Here is a 19,416-nt window from a genome sequence, read left to right as displayed (position 1 = left end):
CGAGCTATGTTGCGTGGCAGCAGGGAAGGGCTCCCACTCGAGACGGGACCTCCGAGCGAAGCCTTCTCTGCTCACAGCCGAGGCAAGGCTACGGCTTCCTCCCGGCCGGGCCCACGTTCAGCGGCCGAAGACGGGATGGGAATGACGGGATTTGTGCCGGCGTGGCAGCCGTGGGTAGAGCCAACAGCGCTCCGATCGCTGCTGCTCGCTGCTGCTCGCTTTGATTTCAGGAGTGCACGCCATGCAGACTGTGGATGAAGGGTGCCCGCCCGCAGAATGATTCCGTCCTTCGGCATGGTGGGCGTACCGGCAGCACGGCAGGGTGCGCGATGGCCCGCCCCCACCTCCGCACCGGTTCCCGCTGCCGCCAGTCACGACGGCACGACGGGCCCGGGCACGGGGCAGCGCATCCCCGGCCGGCGTGCCCGCTGCCCTGTGGTAACCCCGGGACCGCGCTCCGCCGGGGTGAACGACCGCCGCCGCCGATGCTGCTCGCTCCGCCGGCGGCCCGGCCGTCCCCTCAGCCGTCACCACATCGCCTTATCGCCTAGCAACACCCCACGGGCCCCGCGATTGGCGGCGCCGCGCCCCCGCCCACACTCTGCCGCCCCCGGATTGGGTGCCGGCCCGGGGATTGCGCCTCCAGCCCGTCCCCTTGTCTTTGTGCGCCGCGGGAGCTCCGCAGTCCGGCCCAGCCTGGCCCCGCGCCCGCGGCGCCCACGCGGGACCCACGCGCCTCCCGCCAGGCGGAGGGGCGACGCGGCACTAGTGTGCGTCTGTGTGTCTGTCCCTCAGAGCGCTCCCGCGGGAAGTGGGACAGGCATTCGAGTTCATCCGCACCCGCGGAGGGTGAGCCTTGCCTCATCCCCTTGGCTAGGCCGGCCCGCAGCCAGCCCCTCCCCGCCCCCGCCCCACAGGGCCCGGTCTGCCACGGCCTCCAGCAGGGGGCGGGCCAAGAGATCTTGGCCCGGTGCCGCGGGTACGGGGGGCCCGGCTGGGCCCGCCCCGGCCTGGCCACGGCCCCCTTCTCCCGCGGAGCGGCTCTGGCGGGCAGGGGTTGGCATCACCCCGGGGCCGGCTCGGGGCGGCCCTGCCCCAGCTCTCATTGGACTGCAGCGAGGAGTAAACTGTCAGCCCATGTGGCGTGGCCTCTGGAGGTGGCGACTGCTTAAATAGCGCTGGGAGCTAGAGGGAGACAGTGAGGAGAGCGCGGAGCATCGGCCGTGCGCAGTTTGGTACCGGCCGCCGCAGCAGCGCCCGCGTCCACCCGCAGAGCCCACCCCGCAGCAGTCCGGTCCAGTGCTGAGCTAACGCCAGTCTTCCCGGCACGAAGCTTTTCGTCCCTGTGCAGGTACCGGCGGGACAAAGAATGTGGCGGCATCCTCCGCTCCCGAGGGCCGCTGCGCCTGGATGGCGCGTCGAGGAGGCTCCATCTTGCCCCCTACGTCCTGCGGGGCTGCGCTCGCTTCTTGCTGGGTTGGTGGGGGGTCTGCAGCATAGGTCGGGGTCCGCGGGCCCGGCCCGCACGGCCGGAACGTTCTTGCGCGCCGACGTCGTGGTCGCCGCGCCCTGTTGCCGCGGGCCGGTATCCCGTGGCCCAGCGCGGCCGTGGCAAGGAGAGTCCCCGCCAGCTCGGTAGTCACCGAGCCGCAAGCCTCCCGCTCCGCCCGCCGCGCGGAGGGAGCTGAGCGGCTGCATTGTGGTGCTGGCGCTCGGCCATCTTGGCGGCGGGCGGGGACCATGCCGCTGCCGCGACCCCTCGCCGCGGGGCCAGGCGGACTCGGGGGATGCAGGGGCGCACCCGGTGACACGGCCAGGAGCCTTGCTTCCATTCCTCTCGAGCTTCAACGTGCCGATCCCTAGCGGCGGCGCCGGTGGGTGGCGAGGGCCGCGCCCGGTGGGGAGCGATCAGCGCTCGCCGCGGGGCCGGGCTGCCTCATCGGGACCGAGCTGCCGCAGCTCGGATGCAAAGCGAGCGGCGTGGAGCACCGAGCTGTCTCCTGGGGCTGAAGGGGCTGCTGTGTGCTGGCGGCGGGGCGGCGGCGCTGCGCTCCCGCCCGTTAGTGTAAAAGCACCGGCACGGCAAGCTGGGGAGGCTTGTGCGGGAGGAGATCGAGCGTTCGCTGTGGCGAAAGGTGGCTTCTCGATAGGTGTGAGGCAGCCATCGCGGGAGAGGTACCGAATGTATTCCTTAACGTCTCTTCACTTCAGTATGCTCCAGCAGCCCACATGAAGTTGGTCGTACACGAGTCTGGATTTGATGGTGTGATTTTGTCAGGAACATGATGCTCATCTTTCTTTTGCTAGTTTTGCTCGGATTTGGTTTTCACTCTACATCCCTTCCCTGGTATAGGGCCCTTTGAGATGCTGGATGCACGTTTTTCTTGCTAAAGGCTTTATTTGGATGGTTAAATGGAAATAGCACTGTTGAAGTTGCTGTGTCTGTTAACTTGCATACACCTTCACAGAGCAATGTTGAAGCCTTTGGAACATGTCTTGCCTTGAAAGACAGAAGGATGGAAGAGCCTCAAGCCTCACGAGCGAAGGGTTCACCTTTTTCTGCAGCCTCTCTGCTTCTTGAAGCAAGCTGGAAAGAATAGTACATTGTGAAAGGCTGCATTGAGTGGATGAGCTCAGAGGATGAGGTCCCAACGTGGAGGGCTGTTTTGAACAGATAGTTTAGAAACGTGATGTAGTGATACTGGGGATTTAAATCTCTGTACAAATCAGCTCTGATCGTTCAGCGATCAGTGGACCCGTGTTGAGTCTCACCTACTTCTCTCAACAGATCTGACACAGAGTGTGTTTCCTGATAAGTAGTGCATTTTAAATATGAAAACACACTGCCACTTTTCATCTCTTTTGGTCATTGGGACAAATCCAGCCTTGAAACAGAGACAGTTAAAAGGTCTTTGTTAAATTGAGGCTATAGCACACAGATTGACTGTAGCCAAATGCTTTCAGGAAATGAAAAGCATTCTGTGTTTGCCTCGATTTGGGCGAAGGGTTTTTGGAGGCAGGCATTATAGCTCGTTACAAGAGAAGTTACTATATAATGATAGTTTTAATTATGAATTTTAGAGGTGATAGAGATTGGAAGACCTGTAGTCGTACTGATAAACTAAGGTAGCAGTGCTTTTGTCAGTGTCTCTGGTGAAGGAAGCTGTGGAGAAATTTTGAATGTAGCAAGTTACAATAACTGGGACTCCAAAAGAAGATAGAGTTTGGACTAGCTGGAAACAATAGCAGAGGTGACTTTGAGTATTCTGTCCCACTCTGATGACAGCCATCAAAACAACAGTGAAATAAGTATTATGCTTCTGTCTAGGAAAGAGAACCATGCATCAGACAGAACAAGATTTAGGTTTTATTTGCTGTTTCTTCTTCCTCACACTTTCCTCAATGAAGCTTAGGTGGATATAGAACAGAACAAGAGAAGTGTTCTCTTAGGTGCTTGGCAAATCAGGTATGAGTGGGAGAAGAAATCAAATTTACCTTCACTTTTAAAATTTTCCTTGTCTTTCCTTTTCCCCCTCTAAAAACTTACAAACTTAATGGGCACAGAGATGTTTTTTATAGGTGAAGAGTAGATAATATTATTGTAAAAAGCAAAGTTTAGCAGCTGCCTGGGATGGTGGAATATGATGATTAATGATTTTCTTCTTGATTCATTTTTTGGTGCTGAATTAGTGAAGTAGTGAAAAATGTTTTAAACGAAGTGGAAATCAGTATTCCAACTTCAGTGTTAACTCTGATAATCTCATTAAGCAAACATGATACCAGTAGTTGTCCAATACATACAGAACAAAGTTAAGGAGGTATAACATGATGGGAGAAAGGAGCTGGCATAACAAACAAACCAGTCTTGTCAACTGGCTAATGTGGGAGGTAGATAACCAGAGCACCAAGTATAAAGTGATGAAAGCTTTTACTGGTCAATAATACCGGAAGGGATTGTTAGTTATTACCAGTCACAGACTGAGTCAGCAGTGCAATATCATTGCCAAAAAAATCTGTGTAAATCCAGTGAGATGATAATTTATGCCTAACCAAAGTGTCTGTAGGACAGGTAGGTTGGGACTGATGTGGAGGTGCTTGCTTCTCCCTCTTCTCCCCTCAGTTAGTGCAGGCTGCCTGGGAAGAATTCACAGAATTGAATTCAAGAGAAACTGTGGGTAAGCAGAGGAAAAAGGATGTTGGAAGTGTCATTTGATCCAGTAAAATACAACCTTAAGAAATCAGAGAATCCTATTTATCCCTCTTCTTTGTCTCCTTTTTGACCTGTGGCTTTTCCATTACCTGGTTCATCAGATATAAGATGTAGCAGGAAGAATCTCTCTATTTGCTCAAGTCCAATTTCCTTTAAAAGAGCTGTAGAAATAATTTTCTTTCTTCATCTGTGTGATGCCTTCTACTTGAAAATCTGTCAGTGTATAGTCCAGGAAAGCTCTACAGAAAAAAAATTAGTCTCTAGTATAGTAAAGTAATACTTCATTTGGGAATAGTCAGTCAAATTTAAATTGGTCTGTCTGCTTGTTACCTGGCAAGGAAGACCAAAGCCGTTGTTGGTAGCCAGGACATCTACTTTAATCACTGTTTAATCGAAGATGACTTAATGATTTTTTTGTCTTCCCACTCTTTTCCACAGCAAATAATGGCTCTTTCTGCTGCTAAATCCATAATTTGTGTGTTATCTTAAATATAGACACTTGGGCCTCTTTGTGTCAAGTCAAAATCTTTCCTGACTTTGTGTATTAAAATTCTGAACTTCTGGCTCCTCTTGCCCATTTACCCAGCTAAAATTAACTTTTTGGCTCTTGTTCTTCATACATTTTGATTACTGCAGCATCTTTTTCTCTACCTTTGACCCAGTCTTGCTCAACTACATTCATAAGATCTTGGCAAAAATTACTCTGCTGATAAATTTTGTTATTTCACTGTCTCAGAGGAGCATTTTGTCAAGATTGACTGTACCTGAATGGTGTTTTTCTGATACTTCAGGCAAAGAGATAGGAAGGAACAATCCCAGAAGAGGAATTTCAGTCCCTTGAAATACAAACTTTATTTCTCTCCCTAGGGATCATTGCCCAAAGAGCTAAGGCATAAAACTGAAATGTAATCACATTATCATTGAAACATACCACAGTATGTCACTTGTCTTATGATCAGGTTGTAAACTTTGTGCCTGAGATCTATCCCTTCTCTGCCCCTAGCACAGAACTGCTGCAAGCATAGCAAAGTTGTGGCTCCTGGTTCTGCTGTCGAGGTAGAGTGATGGCAATAAAACTGACTGGATTTATGTGAGTGGAAGAACTTGAAGCCTTCTCTTCAGACCAGAGTGGGCTGAGTCTCTGTTTTGGAGAACAGTTTCTCAGTAAGGGCCTTGTACATTTGCTTCTTAGTGTTTCCCTTTTCAAGGTGCAGCCAGAGTGGAATGGAACTTCTTGTGTCTGGGTGCTTAGCATAAGACTGAGAAATCCAAGATGTCCTTTCGGGAGCACTTCTGTTTCTGCTCCCAGAAGGGATGGACTAGATAGATGAGGTAATCACCTCTTCTACTTCAGTGTTGCATGTTGCATAATTCCACAGTTACTCCACAGATCTGAATCAAGATAACTGCTGAAGGAAAGAAGGGTAAAAGAAATCAGATAACCTTTCTGATGGTGCGTTCTGGCTGGACTACACCTCAGTTAAACAGAGGCTTTGCTTCCCCTCTTTCAGCTGTAGGAAGGTGTTACAACTGAGCAGTGTGTGGATGGAAGAGTCCTGTTGCCTGCTCCAAAGCACTCCTGAAAGAGGCTGCAAAGTTATGCCTAAGTGAAGTGTCTTGCTTTGGAAGAACAGCTATGAAATCCTCATCCAAGAGTATCCATTAGTGCTGTTTTGTGGAGGAGATGATCAGGCACCACCATTGCTTAAGCAGAGTGCCTGTGTAGCACTGTGGAAGTCAAACTTGAGGTCTTCCATAGCAGTCTTTACTTCGAAGTTATTAAATCATGGTGTTGGCTATTTGAATGCTTGATTTTCTTTGTGGTTTTTACTTGTTAACATCCCACACATTAATATTCCTAATAGCTACAGTATTCTGCTTCTACTTAGCAGAAGGATTACTTAAGGAAGTTCTGTGAATGTTTGCTACCTCTTTTGTTTATGTAACCACACTTTCATTTATTTATATATATAAACTAATCCATACATTTCTTTCCTCCCTTCTTTAACTTTCCTACTTAGTAACTACAAACTAATTTGAACTTAACTGAAATGCCAGATTATCTTGCATGCATTCTCTCTGCTTAGTTGTTAATATATTTTCAGTGTAATAGACAATAAATGAGTGTGCTGACTGTAACATGTGAGCCAGAATTTGTTGTGATCTGTATGGATGTCCTGCCATGCTGTGTGGTACAGCATCCTGCTCTACTTGTGTTGTTTGAGATTAAGGTCTTAGAATGCACATTTCTTGGGACAAGGCTGAGATTTTCCATCTTATCTGGAATCAAGATCTCCTCTGCCAACCTCAGAGCACTACTGCATACCACATGTGCTCAGTTCCCCATTCCCAGTCCTCTTAAACGTGTGGTGGCACAGAGTCCAGTTAGGAAATACTTCATATGTAAAACTTCCTTCTTGTTTCGGGTATTTAAAATGATGCAAGTTGTACTGTAACCTTTGTGCTTCTGTGTGGGTTTTCTCCTGTGTCTTTTGGATTGGTTAGTTTTGGGTTGGGTTGGTTTTGCTTGCTTTTGGGGTTGTTTGGTTGTTGTTGGGGTTTTTGCTTGTTTGTTTGTTTTCTTTGGTGAGTTGTTGTTGTTGTTGGGTTTGTGTTTGCTTCGTGAAGTTTTGTTGGTTTAAGTTATTTTCCCTTTCATACTTTCTGATTATTGATTCTTAAGTTAGCATTGGTCGTTGGAATGATCGTAGAACTTGTTTTGCTACCTGTTAGGTTTGCCTTGTAATTATGTATTTTACTATATGTGTTTCATAATTTCTCCACCCACCTCTGCTGCAGCATGTTAATCTTTCTTCTCTGCTGACTTCACAGAGGCTCTGCATTTAGTAGGGCTAGACCTCTTCTTTCTTCTGATTGTCATGCAGAAGTTGGTGGTTCTTGGTGCCCAACACTGCTTCAGGATTGGTTCTCTCCTCCTCATCGAGCCCATGAATCTCATGGGCCACTTGATTAGTTGGGTTGTCTTTTAGCTGAGACTCTGTGGGCTGTTCCTGTGTGGGTGTTTCTCCTGCAAATACACTTGTTTGTCACAACATGCCAGGAGGGCAAGAGACACAAATACTCCTTCTCTATGAAATCTTACTGATCTTACTGCTTTGTGGGTCTCAGCAACAGGGAGAAGTTAAAAAATGGAGGACGTGGTGATTGCAGGCATAGCAGGAAAGCTGCCAGAGTCTGAGAACTTGCAAGAGTTTTGGGAGAACCTGATGAATGGAGTTGATATGGTCACAGAGGATGATCGGAGGTGGAAACCAGGTGAGTGCTTGTTGTCTCCTTTTGAAGTTCTGAGTGTTCTAGAGGAGTTACCTGTAAAAGGAAAACGTTTGTAAGAAGTGAAACCCTGCCAGAGCTGCTGAGTTCAGTTCTGTTGTATCACCAAGAAACAGGAGCAGAACACTTTTATGAAGGTCTCATGCAATAGGTTTTCTCAGGTTATGTCCTGTGCAGCAGTAGCTTGTAAATAGTGTGTAACTTGCTTCCAAATAAAAGCTGCTGACAGAGCAGCTAGACACCATGAGTCCTGTACCTGCTGTTGATAACTATTGCGGGAACATGGCTCTGACATTTTTCTGGGTTCAGAAGTAGCACAGGGACTGTCCTGTCATGTTTGGCTTTTTACAGTGTTCTTTTCAGGTCTGATTATCTTTCTGAAGTCTTTGGTGTAAGTCTGTCCAGCTCAAGCTAGTGATTTGCAGAACTAAAAAGTAGCTTTTGCTTGTGTTCTGACTGGTGACTGACTGGAACCTTTGTTTATTTGCTTGGTACAGCTTCCCAGAGCAAAACTGCTTGGATTAGGTAAATGTCTTTTGCCCTCACATCTAGGAGGGTCTCAGGAATTACAATTGCTGTTGTTAATGCAGTGTTCTCATTTCTAAATGAGGTTCAGAGAGATGGGTAGGTGAATATTCATGCAGCACTCTGGGTACTGCAACAGGGAAGTGAGGCTCACATATAATCAAGAGCTGGCTGTAGGCATTCTGTTCTTTGTCTCAGCTGGGAGCTGCTTCAAAACTGCCATACTCTGTGTGACTCAGTGTTGGATTTATCTTTTCAGGAATTTATGGACTACCCAGAAGAAATGGAAAGCTCAAGGACCTAAGCAAATTTGATGCATCCTTTTTTGGAGTTCATCCCAAACAAGCTCATACAATGGATCCTCAACTTCGCATACTCTTGGAAGTTTCTTTTGAAGCTATTTTGGATGGAGGTAAACAGCTGAATGTTTGAAGAGGGAGAATTGAGCTGCATTCCCTATATCTCTGCAGCTGATGCAGACATGCACTTATGTGGTGAGGTGTCTAACAAGAGAAAGAAGTCACATTAGAGAGGAGACCAAAAAACTGTTACAGAAGTTAGAGCAGAACTGTTTTTTCTGGAGCTCAAACTAGGAAATCTGTGTTGACTGCCAGCAAATCTCTACCTGCATCATATGGTGAAACTAGCATGATAGAAACTTAACAACAATTAACAAAAAACAGTTCTAGAGCTTTTCTGTCTTCTGCTCTACCCTAATATTGCATAATAGATCCCTTTGTTAAGGGCATATTTGTAGCGCAGAAGGAAGATGACTTGGTTAGCATTCCTATCAGAGGTCTGAAAGAGTGGCAGATGACCTGTTGGCCAGGTTCATGGAAAATTTGTGGCATTTGATCTGCTACTATAGAAGGCTTGCCCAGGAGGAAGTGTGCTTTCAGAAATAGCAGCCTCTTTCCTCCATTACTGCCAGTGTCTGGAGATTTTGATTTACCTACGACAGAGCCAAAACGTTTAATTTTCAGTCCATCTCATGCCTGAACATAAGCGCATGGGAAAGAGTTGAAACCACCTCACTGGCACTGGCTTATTAAAATAAACACTTGTTCCTCTGCTGCTGAGCTTCAGTCTGGAGGTCTTGACTGTAGCAGTGCCCAGCTAAGCTGAAAAGCTGTTTCTGGGCACATATATTCTGGCCAAAAGCCACTACCAGAGTTCTGGTGGGCTCTGTAGTAAGACTGGATAGATCTGCAGTTGAAACAGGTAATAGGTAAGGCCTGCCAGAAGGGGACACCAAGTAGTATTTCATGACCTGGTACCAACATACTTCCTGATACCTCCCCAGTTTGCCTCTTCAAAGTTTGTCTGCTGTAATCTACCTTCCAATATCTTCATAGGCTTTGACCCATCCACCCTCCGTGGCACAGACACAGGTGTATGGGTTGGTATCAGTGGGTCAGAAACTGGTGAAGCCCTTAGCCAAGATCCAGAAGAGCTTTTGGGATACAGTATGACTGGCTGCCAACGAGCTATGGTTCCCAACAGGATTTCCTACTTTTATGACTTTAAAGGTGAGTGGGCATGATTGTACCACAGTTTTTCTGTAGAGGAGTGGGGTGGATATAATGATGTAGACCTTGTTTGGATTGAGAAAGTAACTGGCAACGATCATAAAGTAGTATATGGGAAGGAGAAAATGTATTGCAACTGCATGGTGAAACTCTTTGTAATGCTTTGTAACTCAGTTGCTACTGATGGGCTGAGCTAACATTCATGTGAGAGGTAATGATGCCAGGAGGCTTAGGTCTTTCCTGGTGTTTGATATTTGGTGTCAAGCTATGCAGAAGTCAGCTAGCCCAGAGACAAGCTCACTGGGGAGCTGACTCTTTTTGAGTCAAGTGCAAGAAGCAGAGCCACTGAAATTGTGGTGTAGGCACAACTTTAACTATGTCTGGTGTTGAGGACTAGAGGAGTGGGGAATTGCTCTGAAGAGCAGCACAGAACAGCAGTAATGGCCAAGGTAGCACCAGAAAGGGGAAGAGATTCTTCTTGGTGAAGGTGTGGAAATAGATGAGAGTTACCTGTGAAGCTGCAATATTTCTTTTTGATGGAGGCAGGTGGGATTTTAAAAAATACCCTTAAAGCCAAGCCAAACTGCTTACAATTTTTTTTCCACCTTTCTCATCCCTTACTACCTGGTAAGAAGGCAGAGACTGTGATTCTTGTCTCCCATTGTATTGGGATTAGCTGTTACCTTCTGAAGCAGCTCTCATTTAACTCTTACTTTTAAAAATACCTTTTCCTTGTGGTTCCATCATGTAGATTTTGGAAAGCAACTCTTAAGAAATAAACAGAGGTAAAAAAAAAAACACATCTCCTTTTTATTTTCCCTTTCTGTTTCCTAAGGGCCAAGCATAGCTATTGACACAGCCTGCTCCTCTAGTCTGGTCGCTCTGGAAAATGCTTATAAGGCAATTCGTAATGGACAGTGCAGTGCAGCCCTCGTAGGAGGGGTCAATGTTTTGCTGAAACCCAACACCTCTGTGCAGTTCATGAAGCTGGGTATGCTTAGTCCTGATGGTGCCTGCAAGGCTTTTGATGCTTCAGGTAAGACATCAGTACAAAAGGTTGTGTTCTGTGAGAGGAGCTATCTGTGGACAGATGCTCCTCTAACAGAGCAAAGAGCTGGTCTTGGAAATTGTTCTTGCCTGCTCTGTTTGGGTCGTAGCCTGCACCTGATCTGTGTTGCATCTTCCACTGAACCTGGCAAACTTAACTGTGTGGAAGAAACTGTATAGCTCAGTCCTCAGCCACTGGGGAGGGGAAATACCTGCTTCTTGATGGAAACTTTCTGTCCTCATTTGTCATGAGCAGTGAGCCTTTCTAGGACATTAATTGTTGTTTTTTTCTAAAGAAATGAGTATGTCAGACTCTTAAATCAGTCTGTTGCGAGTGGTAGCTCAGGAAGAAGCTTACTTGCTTGGTGGTTTGCAACATTTTCTGAAGCAGAACAGCATTAGTGACTCATTCTTTTCTCTCTGCTCTCAGGGAATGGATATTGTCGCTCTGAAGCTGTTGTGGTCGTTTTTTTGACCAAGAAATCCATGGCTAAGCGAATCTATGCTACAATAGTCAATGCTGGAACTAATACTGATGGCTTTAAGGAGCAAGGTAAGCCCTGAGCCTCTGAAAAGTGAGATACCTGCCACATCTCTGCCATCAAAAATGGGATGTTGTAGAGCTCCTCTTTAGATGTGAAAGGCCTTTTTTACTTGTTTGAGTTTTTTTTTCCTTTTCTGTGTGTTTGTTAATGCAAAGTTCAGGACCCTCTTTTGTAAAGAAATTAGAAATAAGTGGTGGTTTCTGCAGTAGAAAGTAGCAGGAGCATCCTGTCACTAGTTCAGCCTTCTTCAGCACACCTCTGCAGTAACTTCTGCACTGATGGTAGCAGTGTAGCTAGTTTCATGACTGTAAGGCTCTTTTCCTACTGCTATCCTACTTGTCTTGCTCTCCAGTTGTGGACACACAAGTTTCACATAGTCTGCTTGATCTAGACACGTCCTACTATTCAGTTAACCAATAACTTTCCACACTAGTCCAGTTGGAACTAGGATCCTTGAGGTCCCTTCCAACTTAAACCATTCTATGATTATTGATTTAAGTCCATTTCTGCTTTCTCTGCTCTCCTTCCAGAGAGCCTGAGAGACTTTACTGTGTTTGGTATTCAGGACTTTGGTGTAAATCCTGAAAAGATCTCTCTTGTCTCTTTTGGACTTAGTAGCCCAAAAAGGTGCTAAAACAGAACAGGAAGCATCTGATAGGAGAGAGGAATTGACTGCAATTTTTGTCCTAGGTGTAACATTCCCATCTGGAGACATGCAGCAGCAGTTGGTTGTCTCTATGTACAAAGAGTGTGGTGTCAAACCTGAAGAAGTGGAGTATGTGGAAGCTCATGGCACAGGCACCAAGGTCAGCAAAGCCCCTTTGGGACTGGCCTCTTATCTTCTCCTTTATGTTATTTCCTTACATCACTTACCATGCTTTTCCATTAAATTAATGTCTTCTCTGTCTCTCCCCTTTTTAAATGTACTATATTCCTGTATTTCTCCTTTCTCCCAGTTCCTAGAGTATGTACTGCTACACTACTTTTGAATTTTGCCCATGCATCATTCTCAGGTCTCTTATGATGTGTTTTGGAAACGTTGGCTAATAGCTGTTTTAATTCTCTTCCTGCTAGGTTGGAGATCCACAGGAACTAAATGGCATTGCCAATTTCTTCTGTCAAAATAGGAAAGAGCCTCTGTTGATTGGATCAGTCAAGTCAAACATGGGTCATCCAGAGCCTGCCTCTGGGCTTTCTGCATTAGCCAAGGTAACAGGCAGCTTGAGACAGCAAATTGGGGATGGGGGAAAGGCAATACAAAAGTGTGTGGGGGGGGGGTTGTTTGCTTCTTTTAAGGAAAATTTGCACTGATCCAGGATAATATGTTCTCTGGTAATAAGAATTGAGATGTTTTTCATTGATTGTCTACTTGTTGCTTCACCTGCAAATACTTTTAGAATCTCAAATGACTGTTCTGCAAGCTGGACAGGAGTGCTCTGTGCACATGTGCACATACACTTTAGTTCCCCCTTCCTGCTGGATTCTACAGGAGCATAACTCCTCTCAGAATAAAGGCTTTGGGATGACTTTACTATTATCCTTACACTGAACCTTCCAAGAGAACACTGCTGTGAGTCGTTTGAGTTTGAGGGGCATACAAGGAGCGGGCTTCAGATGTTTGGAGTAGTTGGCAATGAGCAAAGATAAAAGGCAGCGTGGGCTTTCAGTGCCAAAACGGTAGCTGGTCCTTCTGGCTGTTTGTCAGAGATGTATCATCTCTTCCTCTAGACTCTTGTGTTGGCAAGAAGCCAGGTGAGTTCTTTGGGATGAAGCTACCAGCTTGAATAAACTGGTTGTCCTAGCAACCAGCCTGCTAACTACTGCTGTAAGCAGTCATCTGTTGGCTCTGGCTGCTAAACTGCTTAGCAGAGAGCTAGCTAATGTTCGCACTTGGTTGTAAGCCTATTACTGACAGCCTCAGAGCCACAGAGGCAGAAGTCACGTATGCTTGTGCTGTCACTGCTACAACTACAGGGTCTTCAAAGTGGCTATTCTGACCTGAACACATACAACTTACTCATCTGCAAATGAATCATGAAGACAGTGTCACTCTGCAGAGGGAAGTTCACTTTTAGCACCTCTGTCCCTCAGACTGACACTTTTTCTTCATAGGAGGAATAGTAACTGAGCTGTAGTACAATGCTTATTCTGAACGATTTGCTTAGTGCAGTTCTGCTATGATCTGTCAGGACAGGATCACAACTTTGAAGTACTTTTTTCCCCTGTCTGTGTTTCTGCAGTTTTGCAGAACTGCAAAGGCAACATTTTCTTTTTGAATACTTCACTTACACTGTTAGGTGTTTAAAGGAGACTGGATGAGGCACTTAGTGCCATGGTTTAGTTAACTAGAAGGTGATAGTTTGGACTCAATCTCAGAGGTCTTTTCCAACCTGGTTAATTCTGTGATCCTGTTTTCCTCACGTTTTTAGCATCAGTTTTCTTGCTTTTCTTTGTACTGGAACTTAGAGCTGCAGACAAGAGCCCATGGCATCTGTTATGCCTGCTAGAATATCTTTTTGCTTTTTTTATGCTAAGTCTTGTTTCCCCATCTGACATTTAGGAAGCACCTGAAGCTCTGTCTCTGTTCTTGATTCTTTGAAAGTTGGGCAGCATTTGGTATTTCAAAATTTGACAATTTCTCAGAATGGCAGATCAGGTGTCCTTGAGACCAAGCCAAAAGCTGCAACAAGCCTCTCTTAGACTTCAGCTATTTCAGAAAGTCTGCAGTTTCCATAAATGTTTTCTTTTGGAATTCCATAAAATGTTCTTACATGAGATGGCAGTGAGGAAAATCTTGAAGGTATAAGATTTCAGATTTGAAAAGGGTCTATTATGTGGATAAGTAGGAAAGGGCCTATGGCTTGCCAAGGCCACTTCAGTTAAATTCTGATGTACCTTTGAGCTACTCAGCCTGTCTAGCTACATGCTGCACAGCAAAGACAATGCTTTTTAGTGGCTCTGGTGTGTGATCTCTCTACTCTACTCTCAAACTTGTGTATAAACCCTGACAGACTTGAAAGTACAAATGTGTGCTGTGTAAAGTAAGAGCAAGTCCATGGTGTACAGTATTGTAGGTGTGAAGCAGCATGCATGAAAATACTTAAACTGCAGCTTTAGCCATGCTGACTGGAATTGAAGTTGTGCATTTATGCTGGTTGTTCTCCCAGGTAGGCTGCCATGTCTGAGAGTCAACTCAGAAGAACAGTTCCTGAACCAATACCTGTTTCTCTGACCATTTTGTGGTAATGAAGGAATGGCCAAACATGCAGAGCACAGAGTGTTTGCAACTGACCTTGTACTCTGTGATTTGCTGGACTTGTGCCACAGAGGATTATGGGCTTGGTGTTATGGGCTGTTTATAAAGATGCTGCTGAGAGAAGGAGCTCTTGCTTTTTTGGCACAGCTGTTCTAACTCTCACGCTCTTTCTGTACTTCCCCTTGGCTCTGCCAGTTTTGACCAGTCTGCTGTTCCTGCTTTTTTGGATCAGGAAGACAACAAATGGGTGCAAAGCAGCAAGCAGACTCCTTTACCAGTGCTTCAGCTTGGCTCTTTGACAGCAAAAGCAGAAGCATTCATTGTGACAAGGAAGAGAGTGGTGGTGTGTGACTGGGGCAAGATGAAGCAGAATGTAATGAAGGGACAGGTTCAGAAAGGGGAGAAAGAAGATGTGATATTCGTAGCAGCCATACAGCTTCTCCAGCTAGACTGCATGGATTTCCAATTAGGAAGGGTCTGTAAGCTAAACTTAAAGCTGCCACTCTCGCCTTCACTGCTGACTTGCTGCATGGACCTGAAATGTACCTAGATGAAGTAGGTACTACCTCAGTAACATCAATAATGCTATTTGCTGAAGTGTCTCTTCATCGAAACAGCTGCTTGTGTTGTGTGTGCTACATCTCATTTATAGGAAAACAATAACAGAAACCTGTTTGTTACAAGGATATGTGAAGCACAGAAGACTGTTTTTTCTTCCAGGTCATTCTCTCCTTGGAACATGGAGTGTGGGCTCCAAATATTCATTTCAATACCCCGAATGCAGATATTCCTGCCTTACACGACGGCTCTTTGGAGGTAGTCTGCAAACCAATACCAGTGAAAGGTGGCCTTAGCAGTATCAACTCTTTTGGCTTTGGAGGTGCTAATGCTCATGTCATTCTGAGGCCAAATGAGAAAAAACGCAAGCCCGTGGAGCCTCGCACCATGCCGAGACTGGTTCAAGTTTGTGGCAGAAGCCCAGAAGCTGTGGAAACACTGATTCAGGAGAGCAGGAAACATGTAGGATGCAGTGCATACCTAAGCCTGCTCAATGAGATCTCTTCAATTCCTGTATCCTCCATGCCCTACAGGGGCTACACACTGGTTGGCAGTGAGAGTGACGTACAAGAGATTCAGCAAGTTCAAGCATCTGGCAGACCACTCTGGTACATCTGCTCAGGTAAGCCTGCAGCAGCAGGTCCAGGCTTCTGCATTCCTCTAGATTTGAGGCTTCAGCAATTAACTGGACTCTGCATACTAATGCTTTCCACTCCAGCACAAGGAATTATTTTGCAGCCCTCTGATATGTCTAGGAGATTCATGTTTCTTGCATTTTATCTAATCCTTCTAACTTTGCCATCTTCTGATGATAGCAAAGTCCAGGCTAATAAAAATAACCCAGTGCCTAATTCAGAGGATGTTAGAAATGTGTAATGTTTTGTGTCTAGATAACATTCTTTCACTGCCAAAACAAGTGTGTGAGGTCTGCTCCTTTCATGGAGCATTACTGAAGCTCACTTTCTCCTTGCCTGTCCTGCAGGCATGGGAACACAGTGGAAAGATATGGGCGTGAGCCTTATGAAGCTGGATTTGTTCCGTCAGTCTATATTGCGCTCAGATGAGGCTTTGAAGAGCACAGGCATAAAGGTCTCCGAGCTGCTTCTGCATGCAGAAGAGAACACTTTCGATGACACTGTCAATGCATTCATTGGACTGGCTGCTATTCAGGTAAGACTTAAATGACTGATGGAAAGGGTCATTGACTCAGTGCACATCAGCATGCTCTGCTGGTGTGTCTGTTTGGCCAGTAACATTTCAGACCGGTTGATGGAAGCTTGTTTTGTGTAACTGGCAAGTGGCAGCTGTTAGAAATGTCCCTCTCAGAGGAGAGAGTGTGTTGTACCTTTGACTGTTTTGGGCTCTGCCACTTCCAGAGACACCATTTCAAATACTGTGTCCAGTTCTGGTGTCCCTGTTGCAAGAAAGACACAGAGCTGTTGGAGCAAGTCCAGAGGTGGCCACAAAGATGATCCAAGGGCTGGAGAGCCTGTGTGATGAGAATAGGCTGAGGGAGCTGGGAGTGTTCAGCCTGGAGAAGACTGGGGGGACCTTAGAGCTGTCTTCCTGAAGGGATCCGTCAGGAAGGCCAGAGAGGGACTTCTCATAGACATGTCTAGAATAGGACAAGGGAGAATGGTTTTAAGCTGAGGGAGAGTAGGTTTAGATTGGATTTTAGGAAGAAGTTCTTCAGTAAAAGGATGGTGAGACCTCCTTGGGGAATGTTCAAGGCCAGATAGGATGAAGCCTCGAGCAGCCAAATGTAGTTGAGAGATGTCCCTGGCCATGGTTGGGAGATTGGAGTAGATGATCTCTAAGGCCCCTTCCAACCTGAGCCATTCCATGATTTTCCTGTGCTTCTGTGTGTGGATATTGAACTCCCTTCTTTTGAGAAACCAAGGAAAAAGCTTCCATTGAATGCCTTCCAAAGCTTGTTCTGCAAATGAACTAAATGATACTAATTCTGAGAGTCGGTATGGGATGAATTGTTTCTAATAAATTTGAGACTGCTTTTAAAGTGGTCTGGAAAACTGGTCATGCCTCTTACTTTGTACAGACGTGCTCTTGGCAACCTCTTACTGCTGAAAATAGCTTCTTAGTGGAAAGCTACGTAGTGAAGAGGCCCAAGCAGTACTGGAGTCACATAAGGATTCTAGGGATAGCTTTGAAATGAGGCTGGAGCTGCCGTTTTGACAGGTGTGGAGGGAAGCAGTAAGACCAAGAAGAATTCTCTGCACCAAAAAGCCATTTTGTAATGTATAGTCACTACTGCTGTGTACTTTTGAGGGCTGACACCTCCCTACTCTGGTGTGGAATCACTCATCTCTACTTTCCTTGCAGATTGCTCAGATTGATATGCTGAAGGCTGCAGGTCTGCGACCTGATGGGATTGTGGGCCATTCAGTGGGAGAAGTAGCTTGTGGCTATGCAGATGAATCCTTAAGTCACGAAGAAGCCATTCTTGCAGCTTATTGGCGAGGAAAATGTGTTAAAGACGGGAAATTGCCCCCAGGAGGAATGGCTGCTGTTGGTAGGTATACCCTTGTCAAAAGAGTGATACAGAAAAGTTCATCTGATCTGTTTTGTGGCACTGGGATAGAAATGTGTTGGTGGAGACAACTTCTGTAAAAGTTTGGCTGCTCTTGCCTCTTCCTTCTGATGTAGGACAGGCTATTAACTACTAAAGCTGATATAATGGTAGTCATCTCCAACCTAAAATACAGCAAAACTTTGGTAATCCATTCAAAACTAAGTGGAAATAGAGACATTTATTGACAAGTGACAGAAGCCTGATAAATAACCACCTTGACAAGAGAGGTGAAAATCTAAGGCACTGGGATATTTGATTCATTATGTAGTAGACAACTGGGTAGTGAAACTTAATGCCACTAGAACTTAATGGGTCTAGTAGCACTTAGGAAGCAGCTTTCTCCTAACCCAGCTTTGCTCAGTGTTTTTGTAAGCCATATAGTTTTGTCTTCTCTTGGGGGAAATTTTGAGCTTTGGATGGGCCCAGCACTTTTTTCCCCTGTGGCTTCATGCTGACTTACATGTTTAAAAAGACAGTTATTATTGGTAGCATTGTTCTTCTGTTTCTTCTTACTGGATGCCGTGGTTGATCAAAAACAAACACTTCAGAGAAAAGCTGCTGGAGATCTAATGCAGGACTTGATACAATCCTAGACTTCTTTCTTTAATGCTATGAAGGACTACCTACCTAATTTACCCTCTTTTCCTTGATACTGAATACTTGACAGCACAGAACCTGTTTCAGAGTGCTGGGTATAATATGTTTTTTGTAATCTGATACTGAGGTCAAGTTCATCCTGTGACTTGTGTCCATGTAACATATAACCAGGTGCTACTTGTGTTAAGCTAGTTTAAACCACTCGAGTTGTGACTCAGTCTGAGTCAAGCTGGCTTATTCTTTTTTCTGTTCTAGCTCAGATTGCTAATGGCAAGATCAGACAAACCAATTCTATTGCTTCTTTGAAAGCGTGTGGCTTCCCCCCACCCTGTCCCTTAATGGGCTGGTACCAACCTTCGGTTCTCTGTTCTCGTGCTCAGTATCAGAGTGATAAATGCCATGTTAAAGCTTTGAGTTAAATGTTCTTAGCTTCTGCAGAACCACTTCTGTGGAAAGGGTAGCCATCTTTCTCTTCAGAATCCTTCCCAGTTTAGCAAAACGCTGAATGAAGTACAGTGATTGTGCATTAAGATTTCCTCCTCTTAGGAGACTCATTGCTAGAAACACTTGTCCTGTGGTCTTCCTTCTGCAGGTCTGACATGGGAGGAATGTAAGCAGAGCTGTCCTCCAAATGTGGTACCAGCCTGTCACAATTCTGAAGATACAGTCACGATTTCAGGGCCTCTGGTGAGCAAGGAACTCGAGTTTGGGTGCAAGCTGGAGATGTGATTGGAGCCTGCAAGGGAAGAGTGAAGCTGAGTTAAAGCTCAGCTGCTTGCAAAAGGGGGCTGGATTAAAGTGGTGGGAAGGAAATGGTGCTTTGTATAAACTTAAACACTCAAATGTCCTATGGGAGGAGGTGGTGTCAGTGCCTCAGTGACCTACTGACAAGAGATCTCTGTGCTGAATAGTCTTAGCAGTTGTGGGCATAGTGAGTGATGAGTTTTCAGACTCATCCCAGAATTGGCTGCCCTTAAGTGGCAAGTGATGAAAGCTGTGTGTGGGAGCACAGTGACTGACACAGATATTAATTATGTCCTGAGATTTTATTTTTCATTGCCTCCTTTTCCTAGGACACTGTGAATGCATTTGTGGCCAAGCTGAAGAAGGATGGAGTGTTTGCAAAGGAGGTGCGCAGCGCTGGCGTTGCCTTTCATTCCTATTACATGGAATCCATTGCACCAGCACTCCTCAGTGCCCTGAAAAAGGTAAGGCTCACAAACTCTGGCTCATGTGGCTTGTACTCAGGCACCTGGATTTGAGCATAG

General features: G+C 45.9%; 1 protein-coding gene across 1 annotated transcript in view; it reads left to right on the top strand.

Annotated features, from left to right (window-relative positions):
- Window positions 1-1,004: 1,004 nt before the first annotated feature.
- Window positions 1,005-19,416, top strand: part of FASN (fatty acid synthase) — a 45,286-nt gene continuing 26,874 nt past the window's right edge. The window contains exons 1-13 of the mRNA XM_064150851.1: window positions 1,005-1,351; window positions 7,340-7,486; window positions 8,286-8,438; window positions 9,382-9,555; window positions 10,391-10,591; window positions 11,033-11,155; window positions 11,838-11,953; window positions 12,222-12,356; window positions 15,124-15,583; window positions 15,944-16,131; window positions 17,302-17,491; window positions 18,741-18,835; window positions 19,222-19,356. Of these exons, the coding sequence (XP_064006921.1) occupies window positions 7,360-7,486; window positions 8,286-8,438; window positions 9,382-9,555; window positions 10,391-10,591; window positions 11,033-11,155; window positions 11,838-11,953; window positions 12,222-12,356; window positions 15,124-15,583; window positions 15,944-16,131; window positions 17,302-17,491; window positions 18,741-18,835; window positions 19,222-19,356 (2,097 nt within the window). The 5' untranslated portion in view covers window positions 1,005-1,351; window positions 7,340-7,359. The remainder of the gene's footprint in view (window positions 1,352-7,339; window positions 7,487-8,285; window positions 8,439-9,381; window positions 9,556-10,390; window positions 10,592-11,032; window positions 11,156-11,837; window positions 11,954-12,221; window positions 12,357-15,123; window positions 15,584-15,943; window positions 16,132-17,301; window positions 17,492-18,740; window positions 18,836-19,221; window positions 19,357-19,416) is intronic.

The sequence above is a fragment of the Pogoniulus pusillus genome, chromosome 11 (genome assembly GCF_015220805.1).
Source record: "Pogoniulus pusillus isolate bPogPus1 chromosome 11, bPogPus1.pri, whole genome shotgun sequence".
Classification (NCBI taxonomy): Eukaryota; Metazoa; Chordata; class Aves; order Piciformes; family Lybiidae; genus Pogoniulus; species Pogoniulus pusillus.
Note: the sequence above shows the minus strand (reverse complement) of the source record. Positions and strands in the feature narration are given on the sequence as shown.